Below are 23,566 nucleotides of genomic sequence, written 5' to 3'. Positions count from 1 at the left end.
TCACAATTATTTGTTGCCTAAACGAGATCACTCGCATGCTGCAGTCATTGTCTGCAATATAAAGAATATTCGTTCCACGGTAGTCAAACAATGGATACACACTATATATATGTGTGTGATAATTACAAAATACTTTAAGCTGATTGTTTAATTAATATTAATTGTATGATACTTATTTAATCAAAACTCTTTAATGTATAATTTATCAAAAAAATAATATAATTTCTTAAATAAATATTTATATTTATATATTTTATTCTTTTATAGTTTTTACCCTTTTATTTAATGTAAAATTTAATTTTGAATGCCGTTTTTTATTACGTCCATAGGACGTCCATAGAACGTCCGAAGGATGTAAAACGGATGGCCTATGAATATCCTCAATATCCGTAAAGGACGTCTTATGGATGTCGTTAGGATATCCGTGTGCTGTCTGAAATATTGAATCAGTTATTTTTAATTTCTAAGATTTGATAGCAGTTTTGTAATTAGCATCCTCGAAAACCGTTATAAAACAGAATTGAAGTAAATCTATAAATTATTTTACATTTTGCACTTTTAGGTCCGCCATATTGGATCAGCCATTTTGAATTTCCAAAATTTGACAGCAGTTTTGTAATTAGCATTCTCGAAAACTCTTAGAAAACAGAATTGAAGTAAATCTATAAACTGTTTTACATTTTGCACTCTTATATCCGCCATATTGGCTCCGCCATTTTGAATTTTTCAAAAGCGTACATGGCTTTCGATAGTTCTTGCCTGTAACTAAATTTGTGTGCAAGATGGTTCTTCTACGTCAAATACAATTTTGGAACGGCGGGTGGCCCGCTTGACAAAGAATGCCCTATATATATATATATAACTCGGAATTATAATTATTTAAATCATTTCCGTTTATTTATATGAATATATTTATATTCATAAGTTAATATTTTATTTTAATATCTGTACAAACTTACAGAGTAAGACAATGCCAATATTTGCGATTCTGCTGGAAAGTTTCGTTGGTTCTTTCCGATTATTCAAATTGAATAATTCCTTTAATAAATTTAGAGGTATAAATTGGCAACTGCTTGTTGATGGTATCGTAGGAACGTAAGTGACACTAGGGTTTTCTTCTTTTTGATATCTAAATGATGATAAAAATGTATACATGTTTATCAATACAGAATAAATTCTTAATTTTTTTAATTTTATTCAAAGTGTTTATAAACAAACCGCAATACCTTAATATCAAGACGCATATTGCTACAATAGTATATGCGAGTAGAGTCCCGATAGACATCATATCGATCAATTGTTGCAGATTGAAGACGAGTGTCATGAGACCTAAAGTGAAGGTGGTGTTGATTAAAGTTAATAAATTGAATGTTAATAAATGTTAAATGTGCCTCGATTGATGTTCGTTACGTGTGTATATTGCTTGAAATTGCTACACATCTCGAGATCAATAAAATAAATTTAAGATAAAATAAATTTAGCAATAAGTACCTATAAGTAAACCAGAGAGCACTGTGCCATAAACAGGCGTCATAGTTTTGGGATGTACCGTAGAGAAGGTCTTGAATATTATGCCATCGCTAGCCATGGCGTATAGTACGCGCGGTAAGGGGAACATAGCGCCCAAGAGACTGGTGCAGAGCGCGAATATCGCGCCTATATTGACGATCCATTTGACAACAGGCCAGCCAATCTTGTCAAACGCATACGGAAATGGCGCGTCCGCGTTCTAAAGATCAATTCTTACTTGAGACCTGTTCACAGATTTAGATCTCGCCGCGTATCTTGCATGCTTGTTTAGCAAGCTTAATTACTTTAATTTAGCAAGTCTTTCTCTCTCTCGCTCTCTCTCTCTCTCTCTCTCTCTCTCTCTCTCTCTCTCTCTCTCTCTCTCTCTCTCTCTCTCTCTCTTTCTCTCTCTCTCTCTTACCTGAGCATAATAAGGCAACATCATTGTTAGAACTGTGGAGACACCAAAGTATGCTATGAATATAACAATGAGAGACAAGACGATCGCTAGAGGAATGTCACGTTGAGGATTTTTCGCTTCCTCGCCAGTGGTAGCGACCGTGTCGAATCCCACGAACCCGTAAAAACATTTGGCCGCTCCAATCATCGCTCCACTCACGCCGAATGGCATGAACCCACCGGCACCACCGTTTTTCACGAAATTTGGAATATCCTTGGGTGCAATCGACCAATTTGACGGATTCGCTAGAAAAGTATTTCAATTACTCTCTCCAAGACAATATACATTCCTCTATATCTTGTACCATCAAGTTTAATCTAACAAGAATCCGTAAACTTTTTCTCCACCCTTTCCCTCACCCCTCTCCTTCCCTCTAACTGTGAACTATCTCAAGTTCTTCAAAGACAGATATAATTGTATCATCTTAACTTACCGGCCATCTTACCTTTTATTGACCCTGCAATGATGACGATTGCGATAGTTATCAAGTTTATCACGGTAAACACATTGTTTAAAATAGAAGATTCTTTCACTCCCACACAAAGTAGTACCATAAGCAACATAACCATCGCGAAAGCAAAGAAATCTGGATATTCTGAGAGAAAAGAAATGTTTATAGGCATAAGGGAGCGTAGAGCGTTACCCATAACGTTTCCTATCAATGCATCGATAAAATTGCTGAGACCTCGAGCGACGCTCGCTGTACCTGTAAATAAATGTGTTTGTATACATATATATATATATATATATAAACGCTATCTATAAAATCTGATAAGCTTTTCTCGCTTTCTATTCATTTCTCGCGTGCTCACCGATCACATATTCTAGAATTAAATTCCATCCTATAACGAAGGCGATGAATTCTCCTATCGTTACGTAACTATAAACGTACGCTGATCCAGCTTTGGGCACTCTTGCTGCGAATTCCGCATAACACATACCTACGAGTATAACAAGCAGCAAATAATTATACCCTGGCGAACCAATTTTACTAAATGTAGACAGAAATTGGGCTTATATTGAACTTGATTTAGATGTGTTTTGGACGTTAGAACACATCCACTAGTTTCATTTTTAAACCTTTTTTAGTCAAATATCTGTCTACATATTGTTTAAATATCGTCTACACTATCGAAAAACACTGTTTAGTAAGTCTGAGACTTGTCTAATTTATTCCAGGATACCAAATCTAATTTTAAGAATTGAAAAAATTTGGACTATTTCCGTATCCAGTGCTTAATGTTTGCATTAATCTTGTATATGCAGTCACCCAAGCCATAGTTACATTTATTATAGCATTGTTTAACTTCTGCAATCGGAAAAACAGTCACCTATACTTTTGTCAGCCACCTGCAATTGTTTAACTTCGAAGATCCCGTGTGAACCAATACTTTGTGATCCATGAATACTTGATCTTTCAGAATATACTATATACTTATTACAGATTAATTTAATAAATATTGTCAGAAAGATAAACAACATATGTAGTTAAACTATATTTATATAAACACAAATTTACAGTTTTTTTCTGATTTTTATATACGTAAAATAATATGTGGAACATATGAAAAGATTTGCTTTTGCTCTGTTCAAGAAAAATTAAAAAATAGATATTTCTTATAGTTCTTAAATGAGAAAGCAGAAAAACTAGTTAAAATTATGTCAGATGGTAATAACACGTAAAAAATTGAATTTAAATTAAAAAAAGATTAGATTGCAATAACAGTACTGAAAATCCATAAATTCCGTACTAATATACGTATACTAATATAAATTTTCAGTACTGGCAGTAATATCGGGAGCGTTCGAAGTGGCTACGTTCGAAATGGCCACGCGTAAATTTGACCACGTTCAAAATAGCCACGGGAAAGAAATATTGCACGTGATTCAGTTTACCCACGTTTGAAACGGCCACGTTCGGAATGGCCACGAAAAATATTGCACAGAGTTTAATTTGCTCAAGTTCGAAACGACCACGTCCGAAACGGCCACGTCCGAAATGGCCACGTTCGGAATGGCCACGTTCGGAACGGCCACGTATGTTTTACATAATTTCCAGTACAATGCACATGGGATAGCGACTTGGACGGGGTGGGTGCGGGAGGAAGGACCAAAGGTCCCTCTTGCTACTTAAAAAAATCAATTAATAACCATAGTTTATACTTTAAAGAGGCAAACTCCATCACTTCAATCGTTTACAACAGTCATGGACAAAATTTTTCGAAGTTTTCTACTATAAAAAGTCAATAGTCGACGAAAAAATTTATATCAACTTTGAGCCGCCATATTTAATTTCCAATAGAAAATTTTGAAATTTTGACCCCGGAATCTGAAAGAGCAACTCTTTTTACGTAGAAGAGCATATTTTGTTTTAAGTTTTCATGTGATCTCATCACTTTTCTGAGCCGAAAACCAATCGACTATAAAATGTCCGCTTGCGAAGTAATGGGTTAAAATGTTAAATATTGAAGTTTGAACTAATTTAAAAAATTTTTTAAATAAAGTAAACATCAATTTTCTAAATAAGTTTGAAGCTAATAACTAAATCTAGATTGACTTTATCCAAATATATTAAATAATGTAGACTAGACTTGATTATAATCTTGACGCAGTATTTTTGCTACAACTCCTAACAAAACTTAAACGGAATACTAGACATTTTATATTAAATATGGACTGTATCTGAATGTTTAGATGTACAAAGTCTGTTTATTCGATCCAAAATTTGAAATATACATTTGTCCGTATTGTCCAATTTTTGCCAAGTTGACCCATCAAGGTTGAACAAATCTTATAATTTAGACAAATTGCAGTTTTAAATTGTTAAATATTTTGTCTAGTTTTAAAAAATTTTTAATAAAGAATAGACACCGATTTTCTGGATAAATCTTAAACTAAATCTGGATGGATTCTATCCAAATATATTAAATAATCTGGACTATATTTGGCCATAATCTCGACGCAGTATTTTTGTGACAATTTCTGACAAAATTTAACCCTAAGAGCAAAAAATTGATTTTATGTCGACTTGTAATCGAGTGGCCTTCACTCAGACACAGTACAATTGGACACAATGCAAATAGACACGGTGCAAATGGACACAAAATAATGTACACGTTTTAAATAGACACGGTTCATTTCAACACAGGAATTTTGGACACAGTAATTTTGTACACAGGAAAAATTAATTCTGGACAAATTACAATTTGGACACGATAAAAATCTACACCGTGCATTGGACACGTAAAATTTATACACCGCAGACTTGTACACCGCAAAGTTATACACCGCAAAGTTGTGCACCGCAAACTTGTACACCACAAACTTGTACACCGCAAAGTTGTACACCTCAAACTTGTACACCGCAAAGTTGTACACCGCAAAGTTTTGCGTGGAAAGTCGCAAACCCATGTGGTGCAAAGAATGGTTTGCACACACACACACACACACACACACACACACACACACACACACACACACACACACACACACACACACACACACATCACACGGGAGGGTGCAAGAGGGGGCCTTCGGCCTCCTCCCGCACCCACTCTGTCGAAGTCGCTAACCCATGTTGTACATTGCAAACAAAGTAAAGTTTATACGTATCAGCAGATTTCCAATACAATATACACGGTGTACAACTTTGCGGTGTACAACTTTGCGGTGTACAACTTTGCGGTGTACAAGTTTGCGGTGTACAACTTTGCGGTGTACAAGTTTGCGGTGTACAACTTTTCGGTGTACAAGTTTGCGGTGTATAAATTTTACGTGTCCAATGCACGGTGTAGATTTTTATCGTGTCCAAATTGTAATTTGTCCAGAATTTATTTTTCCTGTGTACAAAATTACTGTGTCCATAATTCCTGTGTCGAAATGAACCATGTCCATTTGAAACGTGTACATTATTTTGTGTCCATTTGCACTGTATCCAATTGTACTGTGTCTAAGTAAACCACTCCCTTTGTAGTCGACTACACCGTAACTGTGACTTGACGTAAAGTCGACTTTTTTTAGACGAAAGTCGATTTGAAGTCGGCGAATGTCCCAAGAAACGCCGACTAAAAGTGAATGAGTCCCAGATGCCCACAGTAATAAACGGACACAGTAGGCTGAGTGAAACGGACACAGTAACAAACGGACACAGATCAAACAAACACAGTAACAAATGCCCTTAGACCAAATGTGCACAGACCAAATGCGCACGGACCAAATGCGCACGGATCAAATGCGCACGGATCAAATGCGCACGGATCAAATGCGCACGGATCAAATGCGCAAACCCATGTGGTACAAAGAATGCTTTGCACACACACACACACACACACACGCGCGCGCGCGCGCACCCCGTCGGTAGGAGTGCTCTGACAAATCGCAACCCATGTGGTAAGTTTGTTGGTTACTGTGTCCGTTTGGTCTGTGTGCATTTGGTCCGTGCGCATTTGTTACTGTGTCCGTTTGGTCTGTGTCCGTTTGTTACTGTATCTAGGGATGGACGATACAGTATCGATACACCTGTGTATCGATATTTTTGATGTCAAATATCGATATTTTGTATCGATTTTTTGATTTTCGATATTAGCCTGTATCGATATTCGAACAGGGATATCGAACTTCCGATACGGTCCGTTAATTCCAGAGATTTTTTGTTTTCTTGCCCGGTCGCGAGTCGCGAGTGGACACACTGCATACCGACTATCGTCAGTTGCGCGCGCAGCAGATACTTAGCCTGCCGCCTGCGATCTGCGATCGTCGCCATTTCCGGAATTGGCGCCCTTCCCATCGTGGCCATTTCCGTATTTTCCGTGGTGTGGCACGTGGCGCTGGCGATTATCGTCGTCAGGGTGCGGTGATGCGGTCCCATGGAGCGGATTATGCGGAAGCGCAACGAGCGGAATAGCGGATCACCAATCACAAGATCGTTTCGAAGGAATCTTTGAAAGAGTTCTATCAGAATGATCCCGCGATTGGTGATCCGCTCGTTCCGCTTTCGCATAATCCGCTTCATGGGACCGCACCCTCAGTCTTCTAGTCGTCAGCTTCGGTCTCGGCAGGCACAAGTTTAGGCGGTGTTCCGATATTACTGCCGGTACTGAAAATCCATAGCTTTCGTTATGTATACTGTAGATTTTCAGAACTAGTAATAATATCGGAACGTAGCGTTAGTCTATAGTTGTACATGTAGTACTTCTGCTTGTACTGTGTATTCTGTCAACATACGTATTATACGTAACGTACTACGCAGTGTATCATACGTCGTACGGCCGTGCGATTTTCCGTGATTTCTATTTCAAGCAATTCTACGCTGTGAAGCGTCTTACGCAAATACATTGTGAATAATACATAGTGCGATAATATATAATTGGCTGTCTTTAATACGCGAGTCGCGAGGTCTGACCATTTGATCTTGCAGCTATTGTTACTGTGGTCTATTTTATACATATATATAAACTATATATATGTACTGTTATGGCATCAAACGGAACGCAATCTGGGCACTATAATGAGTGATAATAAAGATAGAATGATGCAGTAGTGCTAATACTGCTAATAATACGCTATCTGAATGCAGCTTATGTGAGTATATCTAATTTAAATAAGAATAATTGAATGAATTTGATGTCTATGTCTAATTGGATTGATCAAAGTTTTTATTTTGTATTCTAGTATTTATATGAATACATGAGATCTGATCATTCGATCTTGCAGCTATTATTGTAGTCTTGCTAGTGTTGTGATTTTGTTACTGTCGTCTATATATATATATATATATATATATATATATATATATATATATATATGTATGTACCCACACAACACATGGACACGATTACGACATAAATCGGATATCCGAAACGGGTCCTAAGGACATCCGATAGACATCCCGTGTACATCCCATGGACGTAAAAACGGTTGTCCTATGTCTCGCCAAAAGACATCCAAAGGACGTCCTTAGAATGTCCTCACCGGACATAAAATGGTCATCATTTGGACATATATAATTTTGCTAAAAAATGCACTGAAACAACTAAAAATTAGCTTGATTCATAAATAAAATGTCGAGATATGTTAAGTTAATATATAAGTTAACTTAACATATCTCGACATTTTATTTATGAATCAAGCCAATTTTTAGTGCTTCAGTGCATTTTTTAGCAAAATTATATATGTTAACATTAGACAATTTTGTATACGTCGATAGTCGAAGCTTTCTACGATGAAGTTTTCATCGGATAAATGTGAGAAATTTGGACTATAACTTTGAAACTCTGGTAAAAATATAGTAACGTCTTAATTGTTTTTTTTCATATTCTATTTCTGAGATTATAAAACAATTAATATAAGAAAAAATTATTTAAGTTGTTTTTAATTTTTTTCAAATTATAATTTATGTCTGGAGTAAAATAAAAAAAAAAACATTACTGTTTTTACCATAGTTCCGGAATTATGTAGTAATTCAAATTTCACATCTATCTGGTAAAAATTTTATCGTAGAAAGCATTAGCTAGCTATTGATCAGTAAAAAATAATAAAGTATTAATATATTTCGACATTTCATTTATAAATCAACCCAAATTTTTCGTGAATTACTTTTGATGAGAGGACAGTTGTTGGAGCACAAATAAAATATACATATTCACTTTGACATATTTTATATATATATATATATATATATATATATATATATATATATAAAGGAGAAGAAAAACAAACAATTAAGTTTTATTTTATCAGGTAGGTATATAATATACATTCAGATATTGTCTTCTGGGTTTTTTATCCTCTCAGACGAACGGCGGAACCAGTTAATTATGGTTAACTCCACATTCCTATCGTCAATATTGAAATGCTGCTTTGCAGAAACTGCGAACAAGAATTCAAGTATTATATCGTCAATTTTTGTCATCGACTATTAAATATACATACTAAATAATGCACGTGAAACGAAAGTTCCGTTGAACTTTTCATTCTTTTTGAGTCCTTGCCAGGATATTTTTGTTGCTACACAAGGCGAAAACACGGCTCGTAATATTCGTCGAATATGCTCAGCACCATTTTTTCCCCCACGAGTGGAAAACATTTTCTCCTGAAAGAATAAAAAAAATTTAATTTAATCTTTATCGTCGATTACTTGTACCATTTTTAGAATCGTTACTGTGTTATAAATACTTACAAGCTGTTCACGCGCAGCAGCGTTGTTTGACAATAATGTCTCAAATTCATGCCAATCATTTAGCGTTTTCAATGGAAAAACTGGTAAAAAGTTTTCCAATTCTTCCTGTCTCGCGTTCAAGAGTGTTACGTATAGAAAAAAATACATGTAAAATTAAATTTTTATCTGCTAATTTAAATGAGTTTAGATGGCCAAAGAAGGATGACATTCAAGAAGTAGATAAAGAATTTATAATGTATGGGCCGATATATCTTTAAATGGGATAAATCCTTTTACAATTAGTAAAGAAATACGTTCAAATATCGAAAAAAGATTCAAAACATTCAAAAATAATTATTTCATATAATTTTAGTAATAACTTATATTTTATGTTATATTTTTATAAGAATTTTATATTTCCATAAAAGTACTCTAACAAAGAGTTTCTTGAAGCAAAGTTAAATACTTTGTATAAAACTGTTAATTTGCCACAATATTTAATTCGTTTTAAGCCGGCGAGCAAAGAAATACACGTTAATTAAACAAAATGATTAATACAAGTAACCGTATCAGTAACATTCAATTCTACGGACTTCAATGTATAAACAGCTATGTACTTACGGAGCTTTAGGTCCTCTATTTCCAATATCAAGGTTAATTTCTCTATTTCCAATATCAAGGTGCGTTCACCTTTTTCGTACCTCGTACCTTTTTCGCACCTTGTACCTTTTTCAACTTCGGATCTTTCCGCAACTTGTATTCGACATTCAATTACCTTCCCGTCGATTAATCTTTGCTGCGACATAACATCGTCTACGTCGCTTCGTTTTATAAATTTCCCGCTGCAGCTCGGATATCTCCTCAGCGTTGAGACCCTCTTTCTGCAGTTTACAAAAACAAAAAATTCTTAAAAAAAAAAAACAATTTCTCGTATTTTCTTGCTACGTCTATCGACAAGTGTTTGACTATAAACTATTCTGTAAACACTAACGATATCGTTACGTGTTCTACGCAGTTTTTCTATATCGTAGAACTGCGCAGAACACTTAACGATATCGTTAGCGTTTACAGAATAGGCCCCTTAATTCTTGTAAAATATACGACGAGTACCCTTTTATCGCATGGCAATAATACGGGATCAATACAAAATGAGATATTATATTGTTTAATCTTTTAAATGCCTAATATTTTCTATGCAACTTTTACAACCGAAAATAACCTCAAATTTATAAGTAGACTATATTTCAATAAATTATCAATATATTTCATATAATTATTTTATAAAAGTAAAGATTTATGTCAGGTAATATTTAGAACAATATTTTATTAAAGAAAGAAAGATTACGTACCTTTCAAAAATGCAGATGAACTGCTGGCTACTGCCGGCTAACTTTACACACACACACCACGTAAGAATGTCTCTCCACTCACACACGTCGCTCGCTTAGCTACCGAGAGTCGCCAATCGCGCACGCGCATGGCGAGCTTTGCAACGCGATAGCCAATCACAGACACACTCAACTTTTACTTAATATAATATATTTTAAATAATTTCCTTATTTTAAACAACTTTATACAACTATAATTAACAAAAAGGTTTAGTTTTTCATATTTAACTAGTAACATTATTAGTTGAAAATATTTAAACAATTAATAAAAAATGTATAAACAATATTTTTTCTTATTTTGAAATAATTAAAAATATACGTTGTATAAATTTTATAAAATTTAAATTTTATTAATTATTAAGATATAGAATACAAATTATATTATAGCATTGTTATCTTCACGATAATTATTTATATTACATTATACTACGATATTTTAGGACATCCGGAACACGTCTTTCGGACATCCTGTTGTAGTTGCGATTTAACGGGACGTCCGGATAACGTACTTCGGATATCCCGCGGACATCCGAAATACGAGGACATAAACAGGACTTTTCAGGACACATATAGGATATCCGAAGGACGTCCGTGTGTTGTGTGGGTATGTATGTATGTATGTATGTATGTATGTATGTATGTATGTATGTATGTATGTATGTATGTATGTATGTATGTATGTATGTATGTATGTATGTATGTATGTATGTATGTATGTATGTATGTATGTATATATGTATATATATATGTATATATATGTATATATATGTATATATGTATATGTGTGTGTGTGGGGGGGGGAAGAGAGTAGCAGCAAATAACACAGCCACACAAAAAAAAAGTGGTTGGTCCGGAGGACTAGACTAGTCAATCCTTATGTATTTCGACCCGCTGAATCCGAATCTGAAGTCAGAATTGCAAAGTTAGCTCGCATTTTCTAACCTCAAAAAAAAATTTTTTTTTAATGTTGGTCCGGCGGACCAGAATAGTATATCTTTATGTATTTTGACCCGCTGAATCCAAATTCAATGTCAGAATTGCTGCATTGGCTTATTTTTTTTTCTAACCTCAAAAAAAATATTTTTTAAATCTTGGTCCGGCAGACCAGAATAGTCTATTTTTATATATTTTGGCCCTCTGAATCCAAATTCAAGATCAGAATTGCTGAATTGGCTTATTTTTTTCTAACCTCAAAAAATACCTTGTAAAAGCAGTTTGGATCACAAATGTATAATCCGGAACGTGCAGGCTTACGTAACCACATTACCCGGGGAAAATTCAATACGTATAAGTTTGAGCTTCTGTGAATAGCGTAGAAAATTCACTCCCTTTTTCTATTATATCTTTTATTCTCGAAGGTTCTGTGCAATGGCTTTCTCTTACGTTTCTTTCCTTTCACAGAGACATTACGTTTGAGCGTCCAGCAGAAATCAGCCATTATATTCACATCCCACTTGCCTTGCTATTGATACTCTATCTCCTTGATGTCCTGATGAAATCTTTCTTCTTGTTTTTTACTATAATTACCTAGATTTTCTGGGAAATAATCGACATGAGAATCTAAGAAATACAACTTAAGATTCATTAAGCAACCTAGTTTTCTATAGTTCTCTATCATTTCTACTATCTTTCTACTCATCCTTTCTCTGTAATCTTGACTTTTGTGATTTTCTAGAAAATTTTTCCCGGGTAATGTGGTTACGCAAGTCTGCACGTTCCGGATTATACATTTGTGATCCAAACTGTTTTTAGGTGTTTTTTAAGGTTAGGAAAAAATGAGCCAATGCAGCAATTCTGACAGTGAATTTGGATTCAGCGGGTCAAAATACATGAAGTTAGATTATTCGGGTCCACCGGACTAACATTATAAAAAAAATTTTTTTTTGAGGTTAGGAAAAAATGAGCCAATTCAGAAATTTTGACCTAGGATTTGAATTCAGCGGGTCGAAATACATGAGGATAGACTAGTCTGGTCTGCCGGACCAACGTTAAAAAAAAATTTTTTTTTGAGGTTAGGAAATGCGAGCTAACTTTGCAATTCTGACATTGGATTCGGATTCAGCGGGTCGAAATACATAAGAATAGACTAGTCTGGTCCGCCGGACCAACATTAAAAAAAAAATTTTTTTTGAGGTTAGAAAATGCGAGCTAACTTTGCAATTCTGACTTCAGATTCGGATTCAGCGGGTCGAAATACATAAGGATTGACTAGTCTAGTCCGCCGGACCAACCACTTTTTTTTTTTGTGTGCCTGTGTAATTATACATATACAGGGTGTCCAAAACGTGTGAGTCCATGCTCGTAATAAAAGTAGAAGGGATCAATATGAACATAAAAGTCCAATATCGTTTTGAGTTAGGTCCACCAATATTTGAAATATTAACGTATGGTATCTGCAAATCTAATTAATTTCTATCCTAATTGTGAACAGTAAATTAATGAAACTTATCATACGTTCACGATAGATTTTTTCTTCCGTGTTATGGCTTGAACGGATCGAGATCTTCTCTCGACGCGCTCTTATTCGCATAATTTGAAAAATTAATACCTCGATTATTGGTGGACCTAACCCAAGACATAACCCAAGTACCACAATATTGAGCTTTTATATTCATCTCGATCCCTTCTACCTTTTTACGAGCGTTGACTCACATGTTTTGAAACACCTTGTATATAGTATATACAGTACATAAATATATATATACAAGTAAACGTTAAATACGCATTAAGAGGATGCTAATGTTACGTCCAGCCTTATAGGATTTAATTCTTTATTTGGTAGGAAAGATATTTCAGGGAGAACAGGTAAGGCAGGAAAGAACGTAACAAAACGTATAAAATTCCCGTAGGCACACAGATTAAGAGAGGGTAGGTGCCTCGAGTTGAACGCATTTTTTATGAATTAAAAAATATAGGTCAACGTGCCAATAGGCCTGCTATAACCCGTTTCGAGTCGTACGTCCGTCGGTCCAAGTTTCGAGTCAACGAATTGAATCGCTTTAACTCAGGATCGGACCAGGTGCAGTCTTTGTTCGGGAGAGGGCGAGGTCGTTGAAACTTAAATGAATGATGAAGTTGGTGTCAAATTAACAAAAATATTTATTCTAATAACAAATAAAAAGAAAAAGAAAAAGAAAATACAAATAAGTGCTGAAGTCGTGGTTTGACAATTTTGTAATAACGGTATAATCGAATTTTAAAACGCATAGTGAGTATGTATATAGTTGTACAAATATTATATAAGTATGTGGTGGGCGAAGAAAGGGAAACAAAGAGATTTTTGTTTTTTAATTTTATCAAGAGGCACGGTAGTGCCTCGCGCCAAGTGTATGCGCAGCGAGGCACCACCGTGCTTCTTTTACGCGAGACGTCGTTTGCGAGAAGACCGTAGTTATCGGATCTCAATAACGACTTAATTGATTGATTTCTAAATAGGCTTAATGGATAGCTTACATCCGATTTATATAATAAAAGTGTTTTTATTTTTCCGCTATATGACTTACGAGCGGAGGTATTGCGATTAGAAGTTTTCGCTCAAGAGTAAATTTGGTTTAAGAAACGTCGTAGTCATCATTATTATCGTCGTCGCCCGGCGCCTAGGACGAATGGTGGGGATTTGTACTGTTGTATCCTCCTTTATCTTTTGTGCTCACACATTTGACAACAAGGATGAACGATGCACCATGCGCCATGAAACGGAACGCACCATGTGTATCGTGATTGGTGAAGATAATCGAATCCGTGCCGCCGCGTGTCGATCGAGTTTTTTTGTTTTGAGAGCTTAATGTGCCAGATCTTCTGCAGATATACGGCACGTGTAACACTGGGCTTTCTCTCGTACTCTTTTACTGATTTTACTGCACTGAATGTTGTGTAGGTGTGTGTATGTGTATGTGTCGTATTTATGTAGATGGGTCAGTTATGGATGAGTGTATGTGATATGTTTATGTATACGTGTTTGTCCGCATTGAATGAGCTCGGGTCCGCGTAGGTTTGCTATGCCCAAATGACGGTGCGGTACGGTCACCCCTGCACGCGTGTCGATCGAGTGACAGTTCGAGGTTAGAGACGTGTTGACGTGTGCGAGGTTAGCGGCGAGTTAGTTTTTATTAGTGTTATGCATAATTATGCATATTACATCGTGGAGTACATCGTGGATTACATTGTAGAGGGAAATTTGCATAATCAGATAAGTTATACAGAGTTTTCATTTTTGTTAGAATAAATAAACTATTCTGAGATAAAATTGATACTTTGTGTTATGTTTCCTTTTTTAGTTTAAAAGAAAGGGGAAGAATTACAAATCTTATAAGACAATTCCAAAGAAGCTGAAGTTGACGGAAGAGCAGCAAGAAGCGTATAAAATCATTAATACTACAACCTTACTTACAAAGCTACTAGTTCTACATTATTTACAAAGCTACTAGTATTGGATAGTAATGATTTGTTCCAGTCAAAATTTCTATATGGTAAGAAAAATTTTCATTATACATTCACAAAGATCACATTCAAAATTTTAGTTATTGTTTAATTAATGCTCTTAAAACATAATCATATGCCGACTTGGCAAACTTGAGAAGTTTCCGTGACAGCCACGCTTTTATTCACTTACGTAAGATCAATACTTTGTGTTATTCTTTTTTAGTTTTAAAAGAAAGAGGAAGAATTACAAATCTTACACTGTCAAGGTGTATCTTAAACTTAAATTAATTTTAAAGAAGCTGAAGTTGACGAAAGAGCAGCAGGAAGTGTACAAATTCACTAATTCTACAACATTACTTACAAAGCTACTAGTTCCACAATGTTACTGACAAAGCTACTAGTACTGGATAGTAATAATTTGTTCCTGTTAATATTACAATGCTCACTATTTAGTTTGGATTTAAAATTTCTATATGGTAAGAAAAATTTTCATACATTCACAGATCATATTCAAAATTTTACGGTTATTGTTAATGAATCTATTTTGTTTTTATTATGCTCTTGGAACATATAATCATGTGTCAGCTTGGCAAACTTGAGAAGTTTCTGTGACAGCCACGCTTTGTTCATTATTACAAGCCGGCACATGATTATATGTTGCAAGCGCTTTAGTGAAACATGGACAAAATATGTTGCAAGCGCTTTAAGTGAAACATGGACAAAATAGGTTTATTATCAATAATTGTAAAAGACAATAAACATAATTTTAAAAGTACAATTATAATTTAACTACAAATAAAAATTTTTTTTAATGTCTTTTTGAATGCATGAAGAGAATTGCATTAATTATAATAAATTGTTTCGGGATAGTCAGTACTACACAATATTATTCTTCCTTCCTTCCCTCTCTTTCTCTCTCTTTCTCTTTCTCTCTCTTAATTTAACAATAATACTCTTTCTCTAGCACAATAATTATAATTCATTTATACGTATAAATAAGAAATATGTGTAAATTGTTCACCATTACAAGCCGGCATATGATTATATGTATGTTCCAAGAGCATTAAGTGAAACACAGACAAAATAGGTTTATTACCAATAATTGTAAAAGAACAATAAACATAATTATAAAAGTATTATAATAAAGTGTTTCGGAATAGACTTTTTTTAAAAGATTTACTACGCAATATTATTCTCTCGCCTTCTCTCTCTCTTTCTCAAATCCTTCTAGCACACTTATTATACATTTGTATTTAAGAAATTAGAATATATTCCAATATTATTTAAAGTAACGTTAATTTTTAAACTGATAGTATATGTATGGATTTAAAATTTCTTTATGGTAAGAAAAATTTTCATACATTCACAGATCATATTCAAAATTTTACAGTTATTGTTAATAAATCTATTTTGTTTTTAATTACTGCTCTTGAAAAACAGATAATCATGTATCGGCTTGGCAAACTTGAGAAGTTTCTGTGACAGCCACGCTTTTGTTCACGATTACATAAGATCAATACTTTTTGTTATGTTTCTTTTTTAGTTTTAAAAGAAAAAGAATTACCAATCTTACACTGTCAAGGTGTATCTTAGACTTAACCCAATTCCAAAGAAGCTAAAGTTGACAGAAGAGCAACAGGAAGCGTACAAAATCATTAATTCTACAATATTACTTACAAAGCCACTAGTTCTACAACGTTACTTACAAAACAACTAGTACTGGATAGTAATAATTTGTTTCTACCAATGCTACAATGCTCACTATTTAGTTTTGATTTAAAATTTGGATTTAAAATATGGTAAGAAAAATTTTCATACATTCACAAATCACATTCAAAATAAAAATAACTGTAAAATTGTAAAAATTTTACAGTTATTGTTAATGAATCTATTTTGTTTTTAATTAATGCTCTTGGAACATATAATCATGTGTTGGCTTGGCAAACATGAGAAGTTTCTGTGACAGCCACGCTTTGTTCACCATTACAAGCCGGCACATGATTATATGTTGCAAGCGCTTTAAGTGAAACATGGACAAAATAGGTTTATTATCAATAATGTAAAGGACAATAAACATAATTTTAAAAGTACAATTGTAATTTAACTACAAATAAAAAATTTTTTTAATATCTTTTTGAATGCATGAAGAGAATTGCATTAATTATAATAAATTGTTTCGGGATAGACATTACTACACAATATTATTCTCCCTTCTCCCCCCCCCCCCCCCTCTCTTTCTCTCTATTTAACAATAATACTCTTTCTAGCACAATAATTATTATTTATTTATATGTGTAAATAACAAATATGTGTAAATTGTTCACCATTACAATCCGGCATATAATTATATATATGTTCCAAGAGCATTAAGTGAAACAGAAACAAAATAGGTTTATTACCAATAATTGTAAAAGAACAATAAACAATTATTATAAAAGTACAATTATAATTTAACTACAAATTTAAAAATTTTTTAATGTGATTTTTGTAAACGCATAAAAAGAATTGTATTAATTATAATAAAGTGTTTTAGAATAGACATTACTATATACGCAACATTATTCTCCTTCCCTCCCTCTCTCTTTCTCAAATCCTTCTAGCACACTTATTATAAATTTATATTTAAAAAATTAGAATATATTTAATATTCCAATATTATTTAAAGTAACGTTAACTTTTATATATATTATAAAAAGAAATGAGATATCTGACACTACAAAATGAGTGAAATCCCAACAAAATTACCTTTTTAAAAAAAGGTATAAAAAAGCGCCAAGTATACGCGCGCATGAAACGCCCTCAAAAATCTATTTTTGTAGAAAATAATTTTAATTTGGCACTACAAATGTAAAAAATTTTAATAAAATTTTCTTTTCCCCCAAAAACAGCAAATAATTTATTTTCTCTACAAAAGTAATGATATGAAGAAAATGCGCCAACCATGAAAATGGATGTTCATACAAACTAAAACATCCACTTTTACAAATAATTATCTGTACAAATATTACAAATAAATATTTTAATACAAATTTTACTACAAAAACTTGGCGCCGCTAAACCGAATAATTTGCTTTAATACAAAATTGCTTTCTTACAATTTAACTTACATAATAAAATAATAATTATTTAAAATTACAATTTTTTACAATAGAAATCGCAATGGCATTATATGCGCGTAACATTATACACGTACACATGAGAGAGAGAGAGAGAGAGAGAGAGAGAGAGAGAGAGAGAAAGAGAGAGACATATTCGAACATACGCACGCATAAGGCTCGATTGTTCCAACTTCTTTGTAAACTTAACTATCAATATATGTTTGTCTATTTATTTAAGAAAAGAAATGAAGATAAACACCTACCTGGTAGATAAGTTTATCAAGAAGTTGGAATAACCGGCCCTAAGAGACTCAGATATTAAAAATCGCTTCCTTATGAACAAAATTATATACTAACACACATATACACACACGCACGCACTCAAATCAGAGATGCACGTACAAAAGAAAAAGAAAGAGAGCTGGCAAATTATTCGGTTTAGCGGCGCCAAGTTTTTGTAGTAAAATTTGTATTAAAATATTTATTTGTAATATTTGTACAGATAATTATTTGTAAAAGTGGATGTTTTAGTTTGTATGAACATCCATTTTCATGGTTGGCGCATTTTTCTTCATATCATTACTTTTGTAGAGAAAATAAATTATTTGCTGTTTTTGGGGGAAAAGAAAATTTTATTAAAATTTTTTACATTTGTAGTGCCAAATTAAAATTATTTTCTACAAAAATAGATTTTTGAGGGCGTTTCATGCGCGCGTTAACTTGGCGCTTTTTTATACCTTTTTTTAAAAATAGTATTAACGATAAACGCTGAGCAAAAAAATAGACGAAGGATTTATTAAATGGTTAAATGGGGAAAACAGAGATGCTTGAAATCGTAAAAGGATAAGGAGTAGAGCGGAAGAGAGTGGGGGTGGAACATCTTTGGGTTTTGGAGAACTGATCGGAGAGTACGATGAAGAAGCTCGAAATTCGCATACTGGTTCGTATAGGTGTGGGGGAATTTGAGATTCGCATAAGGGAGCCTCAGGTTCGTGTAAGTGTGAGAACTTAGGATTCACACACGAGAGCCTCAAGTTCGTGTGAGTGTGGAAGAATTATTTATAAATAATAGGAGGGTGTCTTAAAGAATTAAAACGGAAGGGAGTAGATAAGTAACGCAAAAACAAAAGAAAGAAATTGTAATTGTGAGACTTACTCATTACTGGTTCTCGAACAAATCTGTCGAAATCAAAGGGATTTCTTGGGGCCGGATGGAACAGCACTAAAGTTTACTCGCGCACTGATTCTACATGATTATTTCTTTTAACTACTTTTCTTCTTACCGATTACTAACTAACTCGCTACTAACTCAACTGACAACTGACGATTAACTCACTCTCTTACTACATTTTCTCATTACCGATTACTAACTACTTGCTACTACTGGAGTGAAACTGCTTATTAACTAACTGGTTCTCTTCAAGATTTGGTATTATATATACAGAGTCTTACAGGGGAAGGATCCAGATGTAGGTGGTTCAAATATTCTAACTGGTAGGACTTTTTTAGGATTGTGTGGTGGGTGAATTCTAAGTTTTCTTATTGGAGAAATAGTTTTTTCTTTTTGCCCAATCATACGTTGAGTAATCTGTCGAAAGTTTCTCTGTTTCTTCCCATATTCCTTTAATTTTATCGAAGGGATCCGACCTATCACGTAGGTTATCTTCTTTTTGAGTTTAGAAGATAAATAATTCTTTATCGTGCTAGACGCGTGACGGTATTGTTTGCAGATGGAGAAAACAGTTATTTATTTTTTGTTAATCTTTGGATTCTTTATTATTCATTTTTTTGTGAAGAAACATGAAACTTTGCTTCGAATCCGAGTTTGTTTTTTGTATTTCTACCTTCAAAATTTATTGTTTGTTGACTCGATATTCAAAAGGAGTTGAAATTATCAAGTTGGTCCTTTCGTCCATGTTTGTCGTCACGTTTCTAACGGACTAATCCTAGACGCATAAAAAATTATCGTTGAAACGGAATTTCTTTTGTAATCTCTCTTATTTGTTTCTGCGAAGAAGGGAAATCGTGGAGTCTGCCGGATGTAACACTAAACTGCCCATCAAACTTAATCGAGATCGATAATGTAGTCATTCATTTATCGTTGTTTATAAAAATATTTGCTTCAAAATACAAATTATGTATAACTTATACGTACAAATAAATGGTATTCCTCAGTTTAGAATAGATTGAAAAATAAGACTATATTCGTCAAATTACGATTAAAAATCGTAAAAAATAGTTTTTTATGTGATGAAATTTTATTCATCTAAGCGCTATTGCTACAAATTTCTGAAAATTTGATAACAGAAATAATTTTTTTACAATTTTTAATTTTAATTTGACCAATATAGTCTTACATTCCTCAATCTATTCTGAACTGAGGGATACCATTCATTTGTATGTATAAGCTACATAATTTGTATTTGGAAGCAAATATTCTTATGAACAAAGATAAACGAAATTACATTATCGAGCTCGATCAAGTTTGACGGGTAGTTTAGCATCTAAAGTCGTCTGTTTTATCGACATTTTTGAAATAAACTAATCTTTTAATTGGCTTTATAGAATCGGAAAACTCTTCCAGAATTAAAGTACGCACCAAATCGTGCGTACGGTGGAATACGGTCGAGTTAATATAAAAAACGAAAAAAATTCTTTTTTGGTACGTAGAGCTATCACTTGATGACAATATTTGCTTAGTATACAAAATCTACGATATATGTATACAGGGAGTCCCAGAGCATACTGGTCACTATTCATAAAAAGGTAGATGGGATCGAGATGAACATAAAAGTTCAATATTGTTGTGGGTTTGGTCTGCTAATAATCGAGATATAAATTTTTTAAATTATGCGAATGAGAGCGCGCCTTGCGCGCCGAAGGAAGGGCTCGAGCCGCTCGAGCCATAGCACGGCCTACTGTTTCAAGCTGGCTGCCGGCGGCGGCGGGGGAAAGAAGGAGAAGCGTGGCGTCGTCGCCGTTCCCACGTCTCGCCGCACCGCGCCTAAGCTCGCGTCGATGGCTGCTACGCACACTCGCGATTACATGACGAGATTATAAATTATTAATAAAAATAGGACAAATTTAAATCGTAATAAACTTATGTAAATAAGAAAGTCGAAAGAGAGAAAGCGATGGAAACGTATGGAACCTGCAAATAATATAATATTTGCCGCATCAAATTCTCTCATCGTTTTTTATGGAATATTAAATTAACGAAGATTTATCACGATTGATTCTTTATACATTCTCCTTTCGTAACCATCTTATTAGAAAATTACGAAATGCACGAAATACTATCCCTAATATGCACTCTTTGTAAAATAACACGATAGAAAAATATTCACGTTTGATCTAACGACTTCAGGATAAATTATTCGATGCAACTTTTACGGTAATTATAGGTAATTAGAGATCAATGTTATGTCAAGTATCGTTAGTATGGTTAACTAGAAAGAATTTTCTCTTGTATATGATAGAGAACTTCGAATTTCTTCTATCGTTAATACATTATACGTCACTGAAAATCTGTCGTATTTTATATTATTATAATTAATAATTAATAATGCAATTAAAAGTAGAAGAAACTGTAAGTTTTCTATGGTTATAAAAGAAAATCCTTCGTTGTGTTAACAATACATGATATTGAACATTAATTTTTAAGCATAATTATCGTAGCATCGCGCCTAAGCTATCGTGAAATCGTTACATCAAGAGGGAATATTTTTCTGTGTTATAACAAAGAATGTAACATACTATGATATTTCGCGCATTTTAGTATGACACCTCTCTCTCCCCCTCTCTCTCTCTCTCTCTCTCTCTCTCTCTCTCTCTTTCTCTCTCTCTTTCTCTCTCTCTCTCTTTCCCTCTCAAGCACTACGTAGTACACAAATACAATAAATATTACCACGTTTAACAACATCTTTAGTTTGTACTATTCTACTTTTATTATGTGTAATTTGAATAAAATTTTAACAATTATCATAACAATTTCTTTATATTTTTAGTGTTACACACGATCGAAAAAAAAATTATCAAAAGTTATCACTAAAACTGCGATAAATAATCAGCACGATACTTTCTTTCTGAGTGTCGTATCGTGTTTAATGTTAAAAATGTAAAAAAATAGTAATCTTGTTAAAAAAATTTTATGACATCTAATAATATTGATTGGAACTGTTGTTGAAAATGTCGTTTATCGTGTTTCTGTAAATACTTTAGAGGGAAAGATATTCCTGCTAAATTACAAAGTATAAAAGTACAAAGTTCAATTTTACATACGAATCAAGAGTAAATAAAAAATTCAATAATGAATAAAAGAATTCAGAGTTTCTTCTACCTTTAATTGCATTATTAATTACGACAGATTTTCAGTGACTTATAATGTATTAACGATAGAAGAAATTCGAAGTTCTCTATTATATACAAGAGAAAATCATTTCTAGTTAACCATACTAACGATACTTGACATAACATTGATCTCTAATTACCTATAATTACTGTAGAAGTTGCATCGAATAATTTATCCTGAAGTTAGATCAAACGTGAATATTTTTCTTTCGTGTTATTTTATAAAGAGTGCATATTAGGGATAGTATTTCGTGCATTTCGTAATTTTCTAATAAGATGGTTACGAAAGGAGAATGTATAAAGAATCAATCGTGATAAATCTTCGTTAATTTAATATTCCATAAAAAACGATGAGAGAATTTGATGCGGCAAATATTATATTATTTGCAGGTTTCATACGTTTCCATCGCTTTCTCTCTTTCGACTTTCTTATTTACAAAAGTTTATTACGATTTAAATTTGTCCTATTTTTATTAATAATTTATAATCTCGTCATGTAATCGCGAGTGTGCGTAGCAGCCATCGACGCGAGCTTAGGCGCGGTGCGGCGAGACGTGGGAACGGCGACGACGCCACGCTTCTCCTTCTTTCACCCGCCGCCGCCGGCAGCCAATGTTTGAAACAGTAGGCCGTGCTATGGCTCGAGCGGCTCGAGCCCTTCCTTCGGCGCGCAAGGCGCGCTCTCATTCGCATAATTTAAAAAATTTATATCTCGATTATTAGCAGACCAAATCCACAACAATATTGAACTTTTATGTTCATCTCGATCCCATCTACCTTTTTATGAACAGTGACCAGTATGCTCTGGGACTCCCTGTATATACAAAATAAAGCCATATTTCTCTAGGGATCCCTTAAGGGGATGCTAAAATGCCCGTCAAACTTGATCGGAGTCGATAATGTAAAGTCATTTATGCGTATGTATTTCTTTTACAAATTCGGAAATTCTTTTCCCGAATTAAAGTACATGTATTAATATCATCATATAAATTGGATTTTATACCGAGACTAAACAAAATGTTTTTCAGACTGCTTTTCTAACCTATATATCTGGATTTAAAGTTATAAAAAGTTCCTGAAACTAATCTTTTTTTCTAAACTTTTAATCTTGAGCCTTTGGTATATGATACGATTTTTCAAGCACGCATGCGAGGCGTCTTATGATTGGGTTACGATTGGTAAT

The 23,566-nt window shown here is 33.8% G+C and overlaps 2 protein-coding genes and 1 long non-coding RNA gene across 15 annotated transcripts in view; 1 reads left to right on the top strand and 2 right to left on the bottom strand.

Moving 5' to 3' along the window:
• The window catches only part of LOC105835035 (high affinity cationic amino acid transporter 1), a 207,955-nt gene that overhangs the window by 72,559 nt on the left and 111,830 nt on the right, over window positions 1-23,566 (bottom strand). For 9 of the 11 annotated variants that reach the window (XM_036284964.1, XM_036284970.1, XM_036284966.1 and 6 more), the window contains 6 exons: window positions 2,782-2,910; window positions 2,415-2,675; window positions 1,931-2,214; window positions 1,492-1,729; window positions 1,227-1,329; window positions 960-1,129 (listed from right to left, as the gene is read on the bottom strand). In XM_036284964.1, the coding sequence (XP_036140857.1) occupies window positions 960-1,129; window positions 1,227-1,329; window positions 1,492-1,729; window positions 1,931-2,214; window positions 2,415-2,675; window positions 2,782-2,910 (1,185 nt within the window). Of the gene's footprint in view, window positions 1-460; window positions 845-959; window positions 1,130-1,226; window positions 1,330-1,491; window positions 1,730-1,930; window positions 2,215-2,414; window positions 2,676-2,781; window positions 2,911-14,016; window positions 14,123-23,566 lie in introns of those variants that run through there. The other 2 variants (XM_036284969.1, XM_036284971.1) reach the window with 2 other exon arrangements.
• LOC118644965 lies at window positions 8,648-10,574 on the bottom strand. Of its 3 annotated transcripts, none has more exons than XR_004962733.1 (4): window positions 9,747-10,013; window positions 9,147-9,251; window positions 8,900-9,059; window positions 8,648-8,836 (listed from the first exon to the last, which is right to left on the bottom strand). XR_004962733.1 is itself a non-coding variant. In XM_036284973.1 (4 exons), exons 2-4 carry the CDS (start codon window positions 9,291-9,293, stop codon window positions 8,727-8,729), a joined length of 417 nt encoding a protein of 138 aa, XP_036140866.1. In that variant the 5' UTR covers window positions 9,294-10,006; window positions 10,475-10,574; the 3' UTR covers window positions 8,648-8,726. The 3 variants fall into 3 exon arrangements, 2 of the variants coding, with proteins under 2 accessions (XP_036140866.1, XP_036140865.1); XM_036284973.1 differs by adding an exon at window positions 10,475-10,574 and having other exon boundaries at window positions 9,147-10,006; XM_036284972.1 differs by having other exon boundaries at window positions 9,147-10,013.
• On the top strand, window positions 14,840-16,778 carry LOC118644966. Its single transcript, XR_004962734.1, has 3 exons — window positions 14,840-14,982; window positions 15,159-15,411; window positions 16,479-16,778. It is a non-coding gene; the product is annotated as an uncharacterized LOC118644966 (long non-coding RNA).

Source organism: Monomorium pharaonis, chromosome 3 (assembly GCF_013373865.1).
Source record: "Monomorium pharaonis isolate MP-MQ-018 chromosome 3, ASM1337386v2, whole genome shotgun sequence".
Lineage (NCBI taxonomy): Eukaryota > Metazoa > Arthropoda > Insecta > Hymenoptera > Formicidae > Monomorium > Monomorium pharaonis.
The sequence above is the reverse complement of the archived record's forward strand: the minus strand, read 5'-3'. Positions and strand labels throughout refer to the sequence as shown.